The sequence below is a fragment of the Podarcis raffonei genome, chromosome 4 (genome assembly GCF_027172205.1).
Source record: "Podarcis raffonei isolate rPodRaf1 chromosome 4, rPodRaf1.pri, whole genome shotgun sequence".
In the NCBI taxonomy this organism is placed as follows: Eukaryota; Metazoa; Chordata; class Lepidosauria; order Squamata; family Lacertidae; genus Podarcis; species Podarcis raffonei.
The window spans coordinates 52,499,389-52,513,013 of record NC_070605.1 but is presented as its reverse complement, the minus strand read 5'-3'; the positions used below and the strand labels follow the sequence as shown (position 1 = coordinate 52,513,013).

The 13,625-nt window shown below is 41.9% G+C and overlaps 1 protein-coding gene across 2 annotated transcripts in view; it reads left to right on the top strand.

The window, feature by feature from the left end:
* The first annotated feature begins 1,767 nt into the window (after positions 1 to 1,767).
* LTN1 (listerin E3 ubiquitin protein ligase 1) overlaps positions 1,768 to 13,625 on the top strand; it is a 28,353-nt gene continuing 16,495 nt past the window's right edge. Inside the window, exons 1-10 of one of the 2 annotated variants that reach the window (XM_053386546.1) lie at positions 1,769 to 1,956; positions 3,922 to 4,125; positions 5,253 to 5,351; positions 6,081 to 6,311; positions 7,341 to 7,393; positions 8,047 to 8,227; positions 8,440 to 8,613; positions 9,492 to 9,682; positions 10,213 to 10,360; positions 12,188 to 12,955. In XM_053386546.1, coding sequence (XP_053242521.1) covers positions 1,915 to 1,956; positions 3,922 to 4,125; positions 5,253 to 5,351; positions 6,081 to 6,311; positions 7,341 to 7,393; positions 8,047 to 8,227; positions 8,440 to 8,613; positions 9,492 to 9,682; positions 10,213 to 10,360; positions 12,188 to 12,955 — 2,091 coding nt within the window. In that variant the 5' untranslated portion in view covers positions 1,769 to 1,914. Of the gene's footprint in view, positions 1,957 to 3,921; positions 4,126 to 5,252; positions 5,352 to 6,080; positions 6,312 to 7,340; positions 7,394 to 8,046; positions 8,228 to 8,439; positions 8,614 to 9,491; positions 9,683 to 10,212; positions 10,361 to 12,187; positions 12,956 to 13,625 lie in introns of both variants that reach the window. The other variant, XM_053386547.1, reaches the window with a different exon arrangement.

Here is a 13,625-nt window from a genome sequence, read left to right as displayed (position 1 = left end):
ACCCACTAGCAAGGTTGACTACATCATCATATTTCCACTTTAGGGGTAGCAAAATTGTGTAGGTAGTTAGGTTGTGCTTGTGTTACTCATAGATAGGCAAAACCTTTAAGACAGGTCTGCTACACCTCTTACAGCTGACTGTCACTCTTGTGGCAACACATGTCAACCCAATGTGTGGCAGCTATGAAAAAGGTGAATTCCATTTTAGAGATCGTTAATAAAGGGATTGAAAATTACACTGCCAATATTATTATGCATTTATATAATTCTATTGTGTGACCTCAGTTGGCATACTATGTACTGTTTTAGTTGCCACATCAGAAAGGATACTGTGGAGCTGAAAAGGTGGAGAAAAGAGCAACCAAAATGATAAGGTGGTTTGGAAAAAAGTGAGTAAGGGGAATATGATAGAGTTGTAAAATATAAAAGCTTATGTCAAATATATGATGGCTATCCCCAATCCTATAAAGGTATTTCAGCCATTATGCTTTATATTTCCATGTTCTGTGAAACTTGGAAGTTCCTGAGCATATGCTTATATGTAAAACATCTGTAGGTCAGGAGTCTAAGGCCTCACTGTTGTCATGTGTGAACCTATAGTTCAACTTTTAAGCATCCAGTATCCTATAGCGGCATGTTACAGGGAAAATAACTACTGTAGCGATGAACAGGCTTTCAGGAAAAGATCCACCTTACAGATCCTCCATTGAACTAACCCTAATGAGCCCCAGAGTTCTCCAGTACATAAAATGAACACTATTCTAATCCTAAACTGGAAAAAAATCCTCCTGTCAGATTCCATGTATGCTACTAAGATCACTTGTTTTTTAAAAGCCCTATTTATCAGGGCACACATTAGCCTCCCATCAAGTGTCTGAGGCAGGGGTGCCAACTTGAATGAAATGTGGGGGCTGGGCGGGGAGGTAAGCCCCAACCTTCACAATCGCTAGACATGGGACACGCAGTTTGAATGGCAATGTCCCATCAACATGGGTTTGGGGAGGGGAACTGAAGGAACCTTGGCCCCTAGGAGTTGACATCTATGGTCTGAGTGGGGTATCAGAGGAACCTACATGAGACTGAACCCTGCTGCCTGTGGCTGTGAAGATGACTTTTTTTAACAAAACAAAACAAAAGCACAATTATTCTTGGTGAGCAGATTGCAGACCAAAAAGTATAAACCCCAGTCTTGATTCTGCTGCAGAGCCCAAAGGTACAGGTAAGGCCGGATTTAGGTCTGATGAGGCCCTAAGCTACTGAAGGTAATGGGGCATTTTATATGTCCATCTGTCCTATGTCAACAACAAATTGTCATTGTTTTTTGTGTTGAATATGCTATATGGTAATTTATGGACCTAATAGCTATCTAAAGCCATTTAGCACTGTTGCTATATGTAGGTTTTATTTTATTTGTTTTTTATCTTATATTTTGGAAATGTACATCCAGGTTTTTTTCCCTTTATTTTTTTTGGGGGGGGGGGCCAAGAGAGTGGGGCCCTAAGCTATGGCTTGTTTAAGCTTATGCGTAAATCAGGCGATTGCATGTTCTCGAAGAAGCTTGCAGTCTAATAATATCGACACGCGGGAAGAACAGAGGAAAGTGGAAGAATAGCCCCGTATTTAGGCTCATAAAAGTGGTTGGGACCTAGAAGGCAAACGGGGCTGAACTCAACCCCCACGAGCCGCGTCTCGAGCTCCCTCGGAAGGCTCCGAAAGCGGTTATGAAAAAGGCGTGATTCGGCAGAAGAGCAAAAATAAGCGAGGGAGGCGCGAGAGGGGAGGAGACTCCGGTCTCCGGGGGCGGCCTCTCCGCCATCGAGCCCGGAAGCGCCCTCCCTCCTTTCCCCACGTCTGTTGCCCGGGACCAGCTGCTTTGGGCCGGGCTGCCTGCTTGCTTCCGACTTCGCCGCCGCCATGGGAGGCAAGAACAAGCAGCGAACGAAGGGCAACGTGCGGGTGAGTGAGGGGCGCGTGTGTACGTGGGTATGTTATGTGTTCGCCCCCGGAGGGAACTGTATCAAAACGGCAACAGCTTTCCCCATCCAGCACGGGCCTGCTTTCTACCCTTGGCGTACACGTGTAGGAGAGCCTGTTCCCACAGCCTTCTCTCTCAAGGGCTGCGTGATTCAACGTCTGTCGGGGCAGGGAGGAGCGGGGGAAAGAGGCGGCCTATGCCAACACAAGCATCATAAAACCCTCTCCAAAGGGAGGATGAACTCTTCCTGTCCGGGGCCTTTTAGCGGTTGCAAGTTTGTAAATATTGATTCGAGTGTGATCTGGACACTAAGGAGAGTTGAAAGCACGACAATTCTCAGAGGACAAGTTTTTTTTTGCTAGGGCTTCTTGATTTTCTTTGGTCACGCCACGTCCATATGATCTTGACTTTGTATTTGACAATTAGTGAGGAAGAACCGCTGTCCTTGGCTCCGTTTTTGAACTTAAAGGAATCGGTTTCCCTCCCCACTTTGCCATAAACATGTAATGTAAAGAATAGCTCCATGCCTTTCTACTTCAGCCTCTTTCCCTGCTATTACTGTGAGTACAGCTAATCTGTTCATGTGTAATGTGTTCCTGGTATGGTGGATAAGAGTACTGGACGTGACTTGTGTTCCAATCTGTGCTTAGCAGTGAAGCTCAGATCACTACACATAAACACGGGCAGCTGTATACCAAGTTGTAAATTATCAAACTGGTATTGCCCTGTCAAGTGTTAAGGAGAATTTTAGCACTCTCCTGCTCCCCAAGTTTCTAAGTTAGGTGTTGAAATGTGGTAAAATTATCCTTATCACTTTGTACAACAATACAGATTGACAGTTTTCCAAGCAATTACATGTACCTTATAGTATGTTGCTGCAATTAAATGGTTATCTGTATTCACATAATCCTTCAGCCCAACCAATTTGCAGGTTTCTTGTGAGGATAAGGTAGCCAGAAGCTCTGCAGAGCCTTGATTTTTAACAGGCTTAAATATAATTAACTGCATAGATTTTTTGCTTTAATATCATCCTGTATTATCTTCCTGTTTCCCATTCCCCCCTCCCCAACAATGTTCAAGTGTTTATTCCAAGCAGGAAGTAGGGGGTTGGCTTCTTACTGACACTCCTCCCACATTTGAACTCCACATTTTTTGGAACTAGTGCAAAAAGTCCACATCTGTACAGTCCCTTATGAATATCCTTGAAAAATAGAATGTGCAGACACTGTGCATAATCTGCTGAATGTGTGGAAATCGGGGATGGGACTTGCTGGTGTGTTCCCAATTCTTGTTCCCGTGTGTTCATTCCTACCTATGATCAGTGTTTGAACAAGGCTTCTGTAGCTTTGTTATATTTGCCTCTTCCTGCTCTCCATTTCTTGTTTTCCCTATTGTTAAAATCACTGTGATCTGTTCTCTGGGAACCTTCACACTCACATGTTCTTGTTAAGCCCTGGTTTGGCTTGTTGTTATGTGCTAACGGGGTCACTGTGTGTATCTGGCAGGAGAGGGATGGACATGAGAGTTCCCCAACAATGCAGTCCAAACTGTTCTAAATGTAAACATAACAAGAATCCTGTAGTAGCTTAAGGACAAATATAATTATTGTGATAATTTTAAGATTCCAGGACTTGTCATTTTTGCTATAACAGACTTGCATAGCTATTCTTTTGGAATTTATTTAAAATGTAGACTTCTAGAGGGAATAGAGTTGTGAGCACAGAAAAAAGTGTTGGGTTAAGACTTGAACAAGCAGCAGTGCAACTAATGAGAATAATGGTATTGGGCCAGTTGGATTAGTTCTTTCAGTCATAAGATAAAGAATTGCAGCTGTTGGGGCACAAAAATATGCCCCAAAATGGTTGTCAGTAAACAGAAATTTTAGAATTGTTCTGTAAAAGTAAGCTCTCTGTTTCTCTCTCTCTCCCTTTCTTTAAAAAAAATAGCCCTCTAGCAGTGGTAGAGCAGCAGAACTTCTTGCCAAAGAACGAGGAAGTGTTCCTGGGTTTGTTGGCTTCGGCACATCTTCAAGTGACCTAGGCTATGTCCCTGCGATTCAAGGCGCTGAAGAAATAGATAGCCTTGTGGATGCTGACTTTCGAATGGTGCTGAGAAAACTTTCCAAGAGAGATGTTACAACCAAATTAAAAGTAGGTTTGTTGTACTGCTCTTAAATGCCTAGTACCGTATTTTTCACCCTACAGGACGCACCGGCCCATAGGACGTACCTAGATTTTTTTGGGGGGGAGAAATAAAGGAAATTTTTTTATCCCCCCCCCTCAGGCGCGGGGCTGGGGCGGGGGAAGCCCAAGCTTCCCCAGCCCCCAGAACGGGTCCCAGAGCGCAGCTTTGGCATTGCTCTGGGAGCTTGCGGGGCTGGGGGGATAGCTTCCTGAAGCCTGGAGAGCGAGAGGGGTCAGTGTGCACCGACCCCTCTCGCTCTCCAGGCTTCAGCGAAAGCCTGCATTCGCCCCATAGGACGCACACACATTTCCCCTTCATTTTTGGAGGGGAAAAAGTGCGTCCTATAGGGCGAAAAATACGGTAATTATTGATATGCTACTTAAAGCAAGTTTAGACAAATAACATGAGGATAGAAATACACCGGTGAATGAAACAGTTACTTTCCGTTTATTTCTAACAAATGGTTTGTTGCACTATGGGGTGTTGTGTGATTTGTTTAGCTGCATATTTTAATGGTTAGGCAAGCCTAGGATTGCAACTTTATTTGGAATTAAGAACTTTTAAACTTGATGGGGCTTTCTTATGTAAACTAAGTATAATATGATGCGAGTCCCATGTATATCAACAAGAGATGTAGCTTGTTTACTTGTATATAAATCCCATTGTAACTCAGTTGAACTTACCCTCAAATAATTGTGGATAGAATTCACCCTTAGTCTTTGGGTTACCAAGTGATTCACAAGGTTCCAGGCTGTATATCCTATACATGTGTATATTCAGAAGTAAGTCCCACTGAGTTGAGTGGGACTTACTCACAGAGAAATGCATATATGCTTGCACTGATAGTAGTTGAAGGGTAGGAATGGAGGATTTCAACAAATACTTGATATCCTTCCTTTTATATGTTGTTTAGGCTTTACATGGTTTTAGCATGTTCTGTAAAATAGTTATCCAGAGCTGATGGAAAGTGATGTGGAAAAGGTTACCCCAGTCTTTAAAGTTGCATCTGTAGAGACAAGTGCAGTCATAAAGGGGAGGATAATAGATTATCAGTCTTTGGAAATCATGCTCATTTTCTCTTTTTTAATTTCAGGCTATGCAAGAATTTGGAACAATGTGTAAGGAGAGAGAAACAGAGATTGTTAAAGGAGTCCTACCTTATTGGCCTAGAATTTATTGTAAAATATCTGTTGTAAGTATTAAACTCTTGGATTATGGCAAATATGGACAGGGTTATATCTCTGACAATTGTCAAAGAAATCAGTGCATGGTTCTGTTGTACTGGGGGTGGGTATGATTAGTTTTGAAGAAAGTTTGTGACTTGGTATAGAACTACTTTGTGCCTTATGAACGACTCATATTTACAAAGGAGTATGGGAAAGCTTGAAATAATATTGTATACCTTGGTTTAGGGACATGGCTGGTGCTGTGGTCTAAGCCACAGAGCCTAGGGCTTGCCGATCAAAAGGTCGGCAGTTTGAACGAGGTGAGCTCCCGTTGCTCGGTCCCTGCTCCTGCCAACCTAGCAGTTTGAAAGCACGTCAAAGTGCAAGTAGATAAATAGGTACCGCTCCAGCGGGAAGGTAAATGGCATTTCCGTGCGCTGCTCTGGTTCACCATAAGCGGCTTAGTCATGCTGGCCACATGACCTGGAAGCTGTACGCTGGCTCCCTCGGCCAATAAAGCGGGATGAGTGCCGTAACCCCAGAGTTGTCCGCGACTGGACCTAACGGTCAGGGGTCCCTTTACCTTTACCTTGGTTTTTAAATGTCAGGATTGATGCCAAGTAGCTTTTAATTTTTTGCCCCAGAAACTGAGAGACTAATATAAATACTGAGCTCTTAAGTGCTACACCTGTATAGTATGCCTGTTTATTTATATATATAGTTACCTATAGTTTCCCCCCCAATATTTATTGTAGGATCATGATCGTCGGGTCAGAGAAGCAACACAGCAAGCTTTTGAGCAGCTTATTTTGAAAGTTAAGAAACATTTGGCTCCTCATTTAAGAAGTCTTATGGGACACTGGCTAATAGCTCAGTGTGATACTTACTCTCCTGCAGCGTCAGCAGCTAAAGTTGCATTTGAAAAAGCCTTTCCACCAAGCAAACAGCCTGAAGCCTTAGTATTTTGTAAAGATGAAATTCTGAATGTGAGTTTTCCAATCTGTATGACTATGTTAAAGCTTTATGTTAGTTGTGTTTTGGCTTTCTAAAAGAGTGAAAAGAACCAGGCAGAGGGTCTTCTCTGTAGTGGTGCCCGTCCTGTGGAACACCCTCCCATCAGATGTCAAAGAAATAAACAACTATCTGATGTTCAGAAGACATCTGAAGGCAGCCCTGTTTAGGGAAGCTTTTAATGACTGGTGTTTTAATGTATTTTTAATATTTTGTTGGAAGCCGCCTAGAGTGGCTGGGGAAACCCAGCCAGATGGGCGGGGTATAAATAATAAATTTTGTTGTTGTTGCTGTTGTCACATTAGATATACATCTAGTTTTGAGTTTGATTCTTAATTACATCAAATATATATTCTGTTCTTTTCTTAATTATTTCAGATGTAGTATGGAAAGAGAAAGTTTTGTCTAAAACCAGGATCATCGTTTACACTATAATTAGTTTCAAGACAAGCCAATTTCATAACCCATGGTTTGAAGTGGACTTGTTTTGAGACTTAGTATTAAACTACAATCCCCAGTTCAGATGGAAAGGAAGGCTGTTATTTTACTAAAAACAAAAGAAAAGCTTTTACGTATTTTCTTGACCACACAGGAGCGGGAGGCAGGAATGTGTGAATCCAAGACTTGATGCAGCTCATACCCATCATAATACTTCATAATGCATTGTGACGCTCCAATTTAGGCAGTGAATATTAGTGAGAGAGAAAGGGTGTTACAAATGCAAATTCATTTTTACTTGTTGGTCATTTTTACTTGTAGCTGCTGATATTATCAAAATAGAAGCTGTGATGCATAGTTGAGCTTGTTTAATTAAGAAGGAAAAAATACACAAAGTCACACATTTGTTCCTCATTAATTTCGAAGTGATTTGCAGTTAGAAATTCTAAGATGAAAGAAACAAAATGTTGTAATTGTTTTGGTTTATAAAACTTAATATTAATTTTTCTATGAGAACTGCATAATTTTATTTTCCATTTAAGGACATCTAGTTGATTCTTCTCTAGGTACTCCAAGATCACCTTTTGAAAGAAACACCTGATACACTAAGTGATCCATTGTACGTACCTCTGTATAAATATGTTTGTTTTATATTAATACACAATAAATATGTAAAACTTAGAAGCATGTTTCAGATCCATTATATCAAATTATGGGAAGCATTTCTCCCTGTCCAGAATTTTGTGTGCATATATATAAAGGAGACTTCCTCATTCAGAAGCCCTTGCATATGTGGGAGTTTTGTGTGTACCATATATCTATCTTGCTTTCAGAGCACTGCTGGATTAAAGCAATAGTATGTTTAGAACACTGCCTTCTCTTTAATATTTCACAGTCAATGCAGATTGGTCTAGTAGTTTAGTTTGCTTGTGAGAACTTATGCTTGAAAAAAATTGTTATAATTTTGCTTCCTGACAAAGGACATATGATGTCTAGAGTGAATTAGAAGATGGATTTAACTTGGTAGTGCAATATTGGTAGTGATGCTTAGTAAAAAACTTTTCATTATTTCTAAGACTAATGCTGTTTCTCAGACCTCTCTGATATTTTTATGTATATGTACAATGTGGGATATTCAGAGAAGGACTAGCTTTCAGAGTGAGGCTGTGCTATCCTTTTTAGCAAATGATTTAAAATCAAATATGAAAATTATGTTCATGACTGAACTGTAAAACTATATAGCTTATATATTCAATTCTTTTGTTTTAATAGAACTGTGCCAGAGGAAGAAAGGGAGGCCAAATTCTTCCGAATTCTAACATGTTCTTTGTTAGCTTTAAAGAAATTGATTTGTATGTTACCCAGTAATGAGAATAGTTCATTGGAGGAGAAACTTAAACCTCTGCTGACTCAAAACAAATTTTGGAAATACGGGAAGCACAACTCACCACCGGTATGTTTATCTTTTTGTCCACTTTCTAAAACGGATCTTAAAAAATGGCGTCAGTCATGATTATCTGTTCTGAACTCTTTGCTTTCATTCACTTTTTTTTTGCCTTTCATATACATTGCTGAATTTTTACATGGATTGCTCTAGATATGGAGGTCATAAACCTAGTGTCTGCTTGAAAATGTTTAAATTTCCCTCTCCTTCCTCTCCTTCAGGTTCGTTCAGCTTTTTTTGAGCTGATTTCTGCTTTTTGTCAGTACGTTCCTGAGTCAATGAAAGCCGAAGCTTCAAGAGTTTGCCCAGCAGTTCTTCTCAGCATTGATGACAGTGATGCCATTGTTTGCCCTGCTCTTTGGGAAGCTGCACTTCATGTCCTTACTGCTATTGAGGTAATACAGTGGGCTAAATGGAAGCATTATTTCTCACAATTCTCAGGGACTTGTTTCCAGGGGTCAGCAAACTTTTTCAGCAGGGGGCCGGTCCACTGTCCCTCAGACCTTGTGGGGGGGCCGGACTATATTTTGAAGAAAAATATGAACAAATTCCTATGCCCCACAAATAACCCAGAGATGCATTTTAAATAAAAGGACACATTCTATTCGTGTAAAAACATACTGATTCCTGAACTGTCTGCGGGCCGGATCCGGCCCCGGGGCCTTAGTTTGCCTACCCATGTATGCAGACCATGCTTCTTTAAAAATAATTGATATTATTCAATGCGTAGGCACAAGCTTAGTCCCACTGCATGCTTCTCTTTAGTTCAGCTAGCACACTCAAAAACCTCTTGACATTTTGACTCTTTCATTAGACTGATAATTCACAGATCAGTTTCAGTAGATCTGTTTATGTAGACCCAGAACCCACAATTATTACAACTTGCAATATGTGAAATGTAGGCTGAGTAGTTCTGCAAAAGTTTGATCACTTGGCTGAATATTATTTTCAAAAACGTGGAAAATTGAGTCCATAAAACTATGTCATTACTTTGATGTAGAAGCAAATATGTTATAGGTCCCGACTTCCTGAAAAGAGGTCTAGTTTAAGTTCTGCTTAAATATCACTGCACTTAACATTTATTTTCCTGCTGTCTCTTAGAACGTTCATTAACTTTCAAATTTGTGAGTATGTCAAATTAGCATGCTTCTTTTGCAGTGTGGCCCAGAGGGCTAGGCTACTCCATGAAATAGATTGTGCATTTGTTAGGTTGCTCTTTCCAAGCTAGCTGAGTAGTCTTTAATTTACTTCTGAACCTTGTGTTGTTCTGTAGGATTGTTGGAGTCATGTGAATGCAAAAAAGGGAGTCCTGCCAAAAATATGGGCAGTCCTTCGAGAAGGAGGACGTGGTCTTGCTACAATTATATATCCTAATCTCTTGCCTTTCATTAGCAAGATACCTCATGGTCTTACAGAACCGAAGCTGGACTATTGTAGAACATTTTTCACCGCCATAATTCAAGGGTATGAACAACTAGTTCTTTTTTGATTAAAGATCACCTTATGCGTGTTTGGAAATGAAGGGGAATGTATAGTGGGTAATATCCAAATGGGTCGTATCCAGTGGTGTTGCAGGAAGGGAGACCATTTTCACCTTCGCTCCCCAGATCTACTTCACCTGCTGTGTGACACCATCAAATGCATCCCATAATTTAAACACATTTTACAATTGTAGATGCTGAACAACAGTGCTCTGTATACTTCAATGCACCCATCATAGTAATACATTGATTACTGTTTTTAAAATATTGTTCTTTGTTCTTCTAATCTAGTTCTGTGCTTCTGATTTTCCAATCAGTGTACTTTCAGCACAGTGTAAAGCTATAGCATTCATTGGGAAGAATTCAACAAAGCGCTAAGGAGACCGTTCTAACAGCACAAGCTTGCAGGCATCTACTAGTGGGAACTGTTAGTTAAATCAGGCTATTTGATTACATTTGAATTCAAAACTATAAACGAAATTTATTATGTTTCTCAATTTTGTGTTTGTCTAGGTTGTTGACTGAAAGGGCTATGGCTAGCCGTTCAGAATGTTCAGCAATCCTTTCGGCTTTCATGGAATGTTTACGATTTACAGTGCTACAGAATATAGGTGAAGAAGAAGAAGAAATTAAAATTCAAGAAATGCTTATAAATGATCAGGTATTTTTTCATGGGAATATATCATTTACTTCTGATAATTTTTAGCAATTTGAGTTTTAGTCAGTTGCCTAAATATCTGTAATGAAATGGCTGAAATACTCTCTGATGCAAGGATTTTGAATAGGAGATAGCCACAAGTGGCCCTCTTCACCACCTTTATGACTGCAAAACTTCCTAGGGTAAAACAAATAAATATGTTAGATCACAGGTGGGCAACCCACAGGCTCCAAGTTCACTACCAGCTACCCAGCAACTTAAATTCCCTCCACCCCACTCCCCTGTTAGCTCACCAAGCATTCCTTACAGCCTGCCTTGAGTTACTCAAGTTACAGGCAAATTCACACCCACCCACAGTTCTCACCTGGGCTCCCCAACCAGTTGTTTGGCAGACTGTGGGGAGCCCAGTTTAGACCGACAGTTGTGCTTCCCTCAGTCTGCTAAACAGCTGTTTGGTGCTGGCAAGTACACTCCCCTCACCCTGTCAATCAACTGGGGAAGGCAGCTCCTCATGTGCATCGCCTCCAGCTCATTGATGCTAAGGATTGTGCTAACAGCTAAGTGAACTAGGTCTGTGGTAAATACCTTTCAGAATATTTATATTTATCTGTGCCTTTTCACTGCTGCTGCTATAGCTATGCCTAGGGTTGCCATATTTCAAAAAGTAAAATCCAGGACATGTCGGAAGTTGATGAGCTTTTCTTAGGAAGACCCCACAACTGTTGAGCTCTTTTTAGATAAACGCCAAAGCTTTGGGTGTTTACGAAAACACCCCCAAAACGCGACATCTACTAGACACCTTCCAGAAATCCCAGATGTATGGCAGACCTAGCTATACCATTCTCTTCTCCGTCTCACAACCCCCATTTTGTTAAGTTTTCTGTTTGCTGTGACGGTTTTCATTACCTATGGCAACAGCACAGCAAATTACCGTATTTTTCGCTCCATAGGGCGCACCTAATTTTCAGGGGGGGGAATCAAGGAAAAAAATATGAACCCCCCCCAGCTCTGGGAGCAGCGGACAGGCTGCAGGCATCCTGTGCGCTTCTCCCAGACCTTCCTGCTTTTACGGGAGGTGGGGGAATTCCCCCACATCCTGCAAAAGCCCACAGTTTGGGGAGAAGGGGACAGAAGCATGCAGCCTGTGCGCTTCTCCCAGACCTTCTCCCTGTTTTTGCGGGAGGTGAAGGAATCCCCCCACCACCTGCAGAAGCCCGCAGAAGCCGTGCGCTCTTTAAAGGGGCTGTGTGGCTTCTGCTGGCTTTTCTAGGAGGTGGGGAAATTCCCCCACCTCCCGCAAAACCGGCAGAAGCCGCACGCTCTTTAAAAGGGCTGTGCGGCTTCTCCTGGCTTTTCTGGGAGGTGGGGGGATTCCTTCACCTCCTGCAGAATCCCGCAGAAGCCGCACGCTCTTTAAAGGGTGCGTGGCTCCTGTGGGCTTTTCTACGAGGTGGGAGAAGGGACTGATGCGGCCAGTCAGTCCCTTCTCCCTCCTGGGGAAAAGCCCGCAAGAGCGCACAGAGCTTGTGTGCGGCTCTTGGGGGCTTTTCCCGCCTGCTTCCCCCCTGCATTCGCTCCATAGGACGCACACACATTTTCCCTTGCTTTTTAGGAGGGAAAAAGTGCATCCCATAGAGCGAAAAATACGGTAGGTACAGTAGCAGCCTGGACACATCCTACTTCTCCCTCTCCCACCCTGCTTTGCACTATACTTGGGTGTGTGGGTGGAAATCACCAAAAGGAAGGGTCACTTTTTGTAGTGACCAACATTTTCTACATCATGCCCTAGTTTAATCTCTGCACTAAAATGAATGTATTTTCTCTTTACAGCTAGTTCCCCTCATTGACACAGTGATTAAAGAGCCCAGGTTACAAAATGGACCTTTGTTTTTTGAGGTAGCAGACGCCTTGCGCTTTTGGAACATGCGAGCAGAAATTTCAAGTGGTGATAGAGCTGCTCCCACTTTCCGGAGAATATTGTCGGACTTTTGGGATGGCCTTTCAACTATATGTGTGGGGCACATTGATGTAATAGATGCAGATGAGAAATCTTTGGCTGCTGTGTCCTCTTTGCTACAAATCCTTCAGAACCCAGAAAATAAGATAAAACCAAGCAGAAGAAAAGCTGTGAAGATCAGGTTTGCAGAAGATGATGAAGCTGAAAGCAACACTGAACATGAACATTTAGTTGATATGAGAAGCAGCAATGATCCTGGGACTCTTATTCATGCACAACATCTTTCCCCTCTACAGAAAGAGCCTTTAGAAGATTTAGTTTGTAAACTTGCAGAACTGAGTATTGTGTATACCAATGAACAAAGGTCTGACCGGCACTTAAAGTTCCTCTCTGCTCTCCTCAGTAACTTTGCCTCCAGTAGAGTTTTCCAGGTGCTTTTGGAGAATAGGACCAGTATTCAGGAAGTTGCAAAGCTTCAGTATGAAAATCCTTCTATCCAATTTCTCTATGAAAATCTAATGGGTTGGCTGAAAGAAGACTGGAGAAAAGAGACAGATTTCTTGGTTGATATTTTGTATAGTGTCCTCCATTGCTGCAGCAGTGCCCCAGAGAGAGAAAACATTCTAAATGACTTAACAAAGGTACACTTTCTTAAAAATAAGTTTCATAGAAGTGTAGAGTTGGAAGGGACCACAAGGATATTCTAGTCCAGCCCTCTGCAATGCAGGAATCCTTCACCCAGTGAGGGGCTCAGACCCACAGCCCTGAGATTAAAAGTCTCACGCTTTACCTACCGACTGAACTACAGTCATACCTTGGGTTGCGATAGCTGCGGGTTGCACATTTTCGGGTTACGGACACGCCGAGACTCAGAATTACCGGAACGGGTTACTTCCGGTTTTCGGCGCATGCGCAGAAGCACCAAATCACATCATGCACGTGCGCAGACACGGGTTGCGAACGTGCCTCCCGCACGGATCACGTTCGCAAACCGAGGTTCCGCTGTATTTGATTTGCTATGATTTGGTAGACTGGTGGTGAGTTTAACAGTTTGGATCAATTTTCTCTTATGTAATTTGAGATTTGGAATGAAACATTTTGGATATTTAGGATTGGAATAGAATAATTGGGTAGCCATAATATAGTTTCATAAGCAGGTGCTGATCAGTTTTTTAAGAAAAACATGTCTAATACTAACCTATGCTAATTTAGTCATTTCATATTGAAATTTAGAAAGTTAGGGTTGTATCCAACACAGCACGAGTGGAGATCCACTAATACAACAGGGCTTCCCCTTCCTCTCCTTTTTCC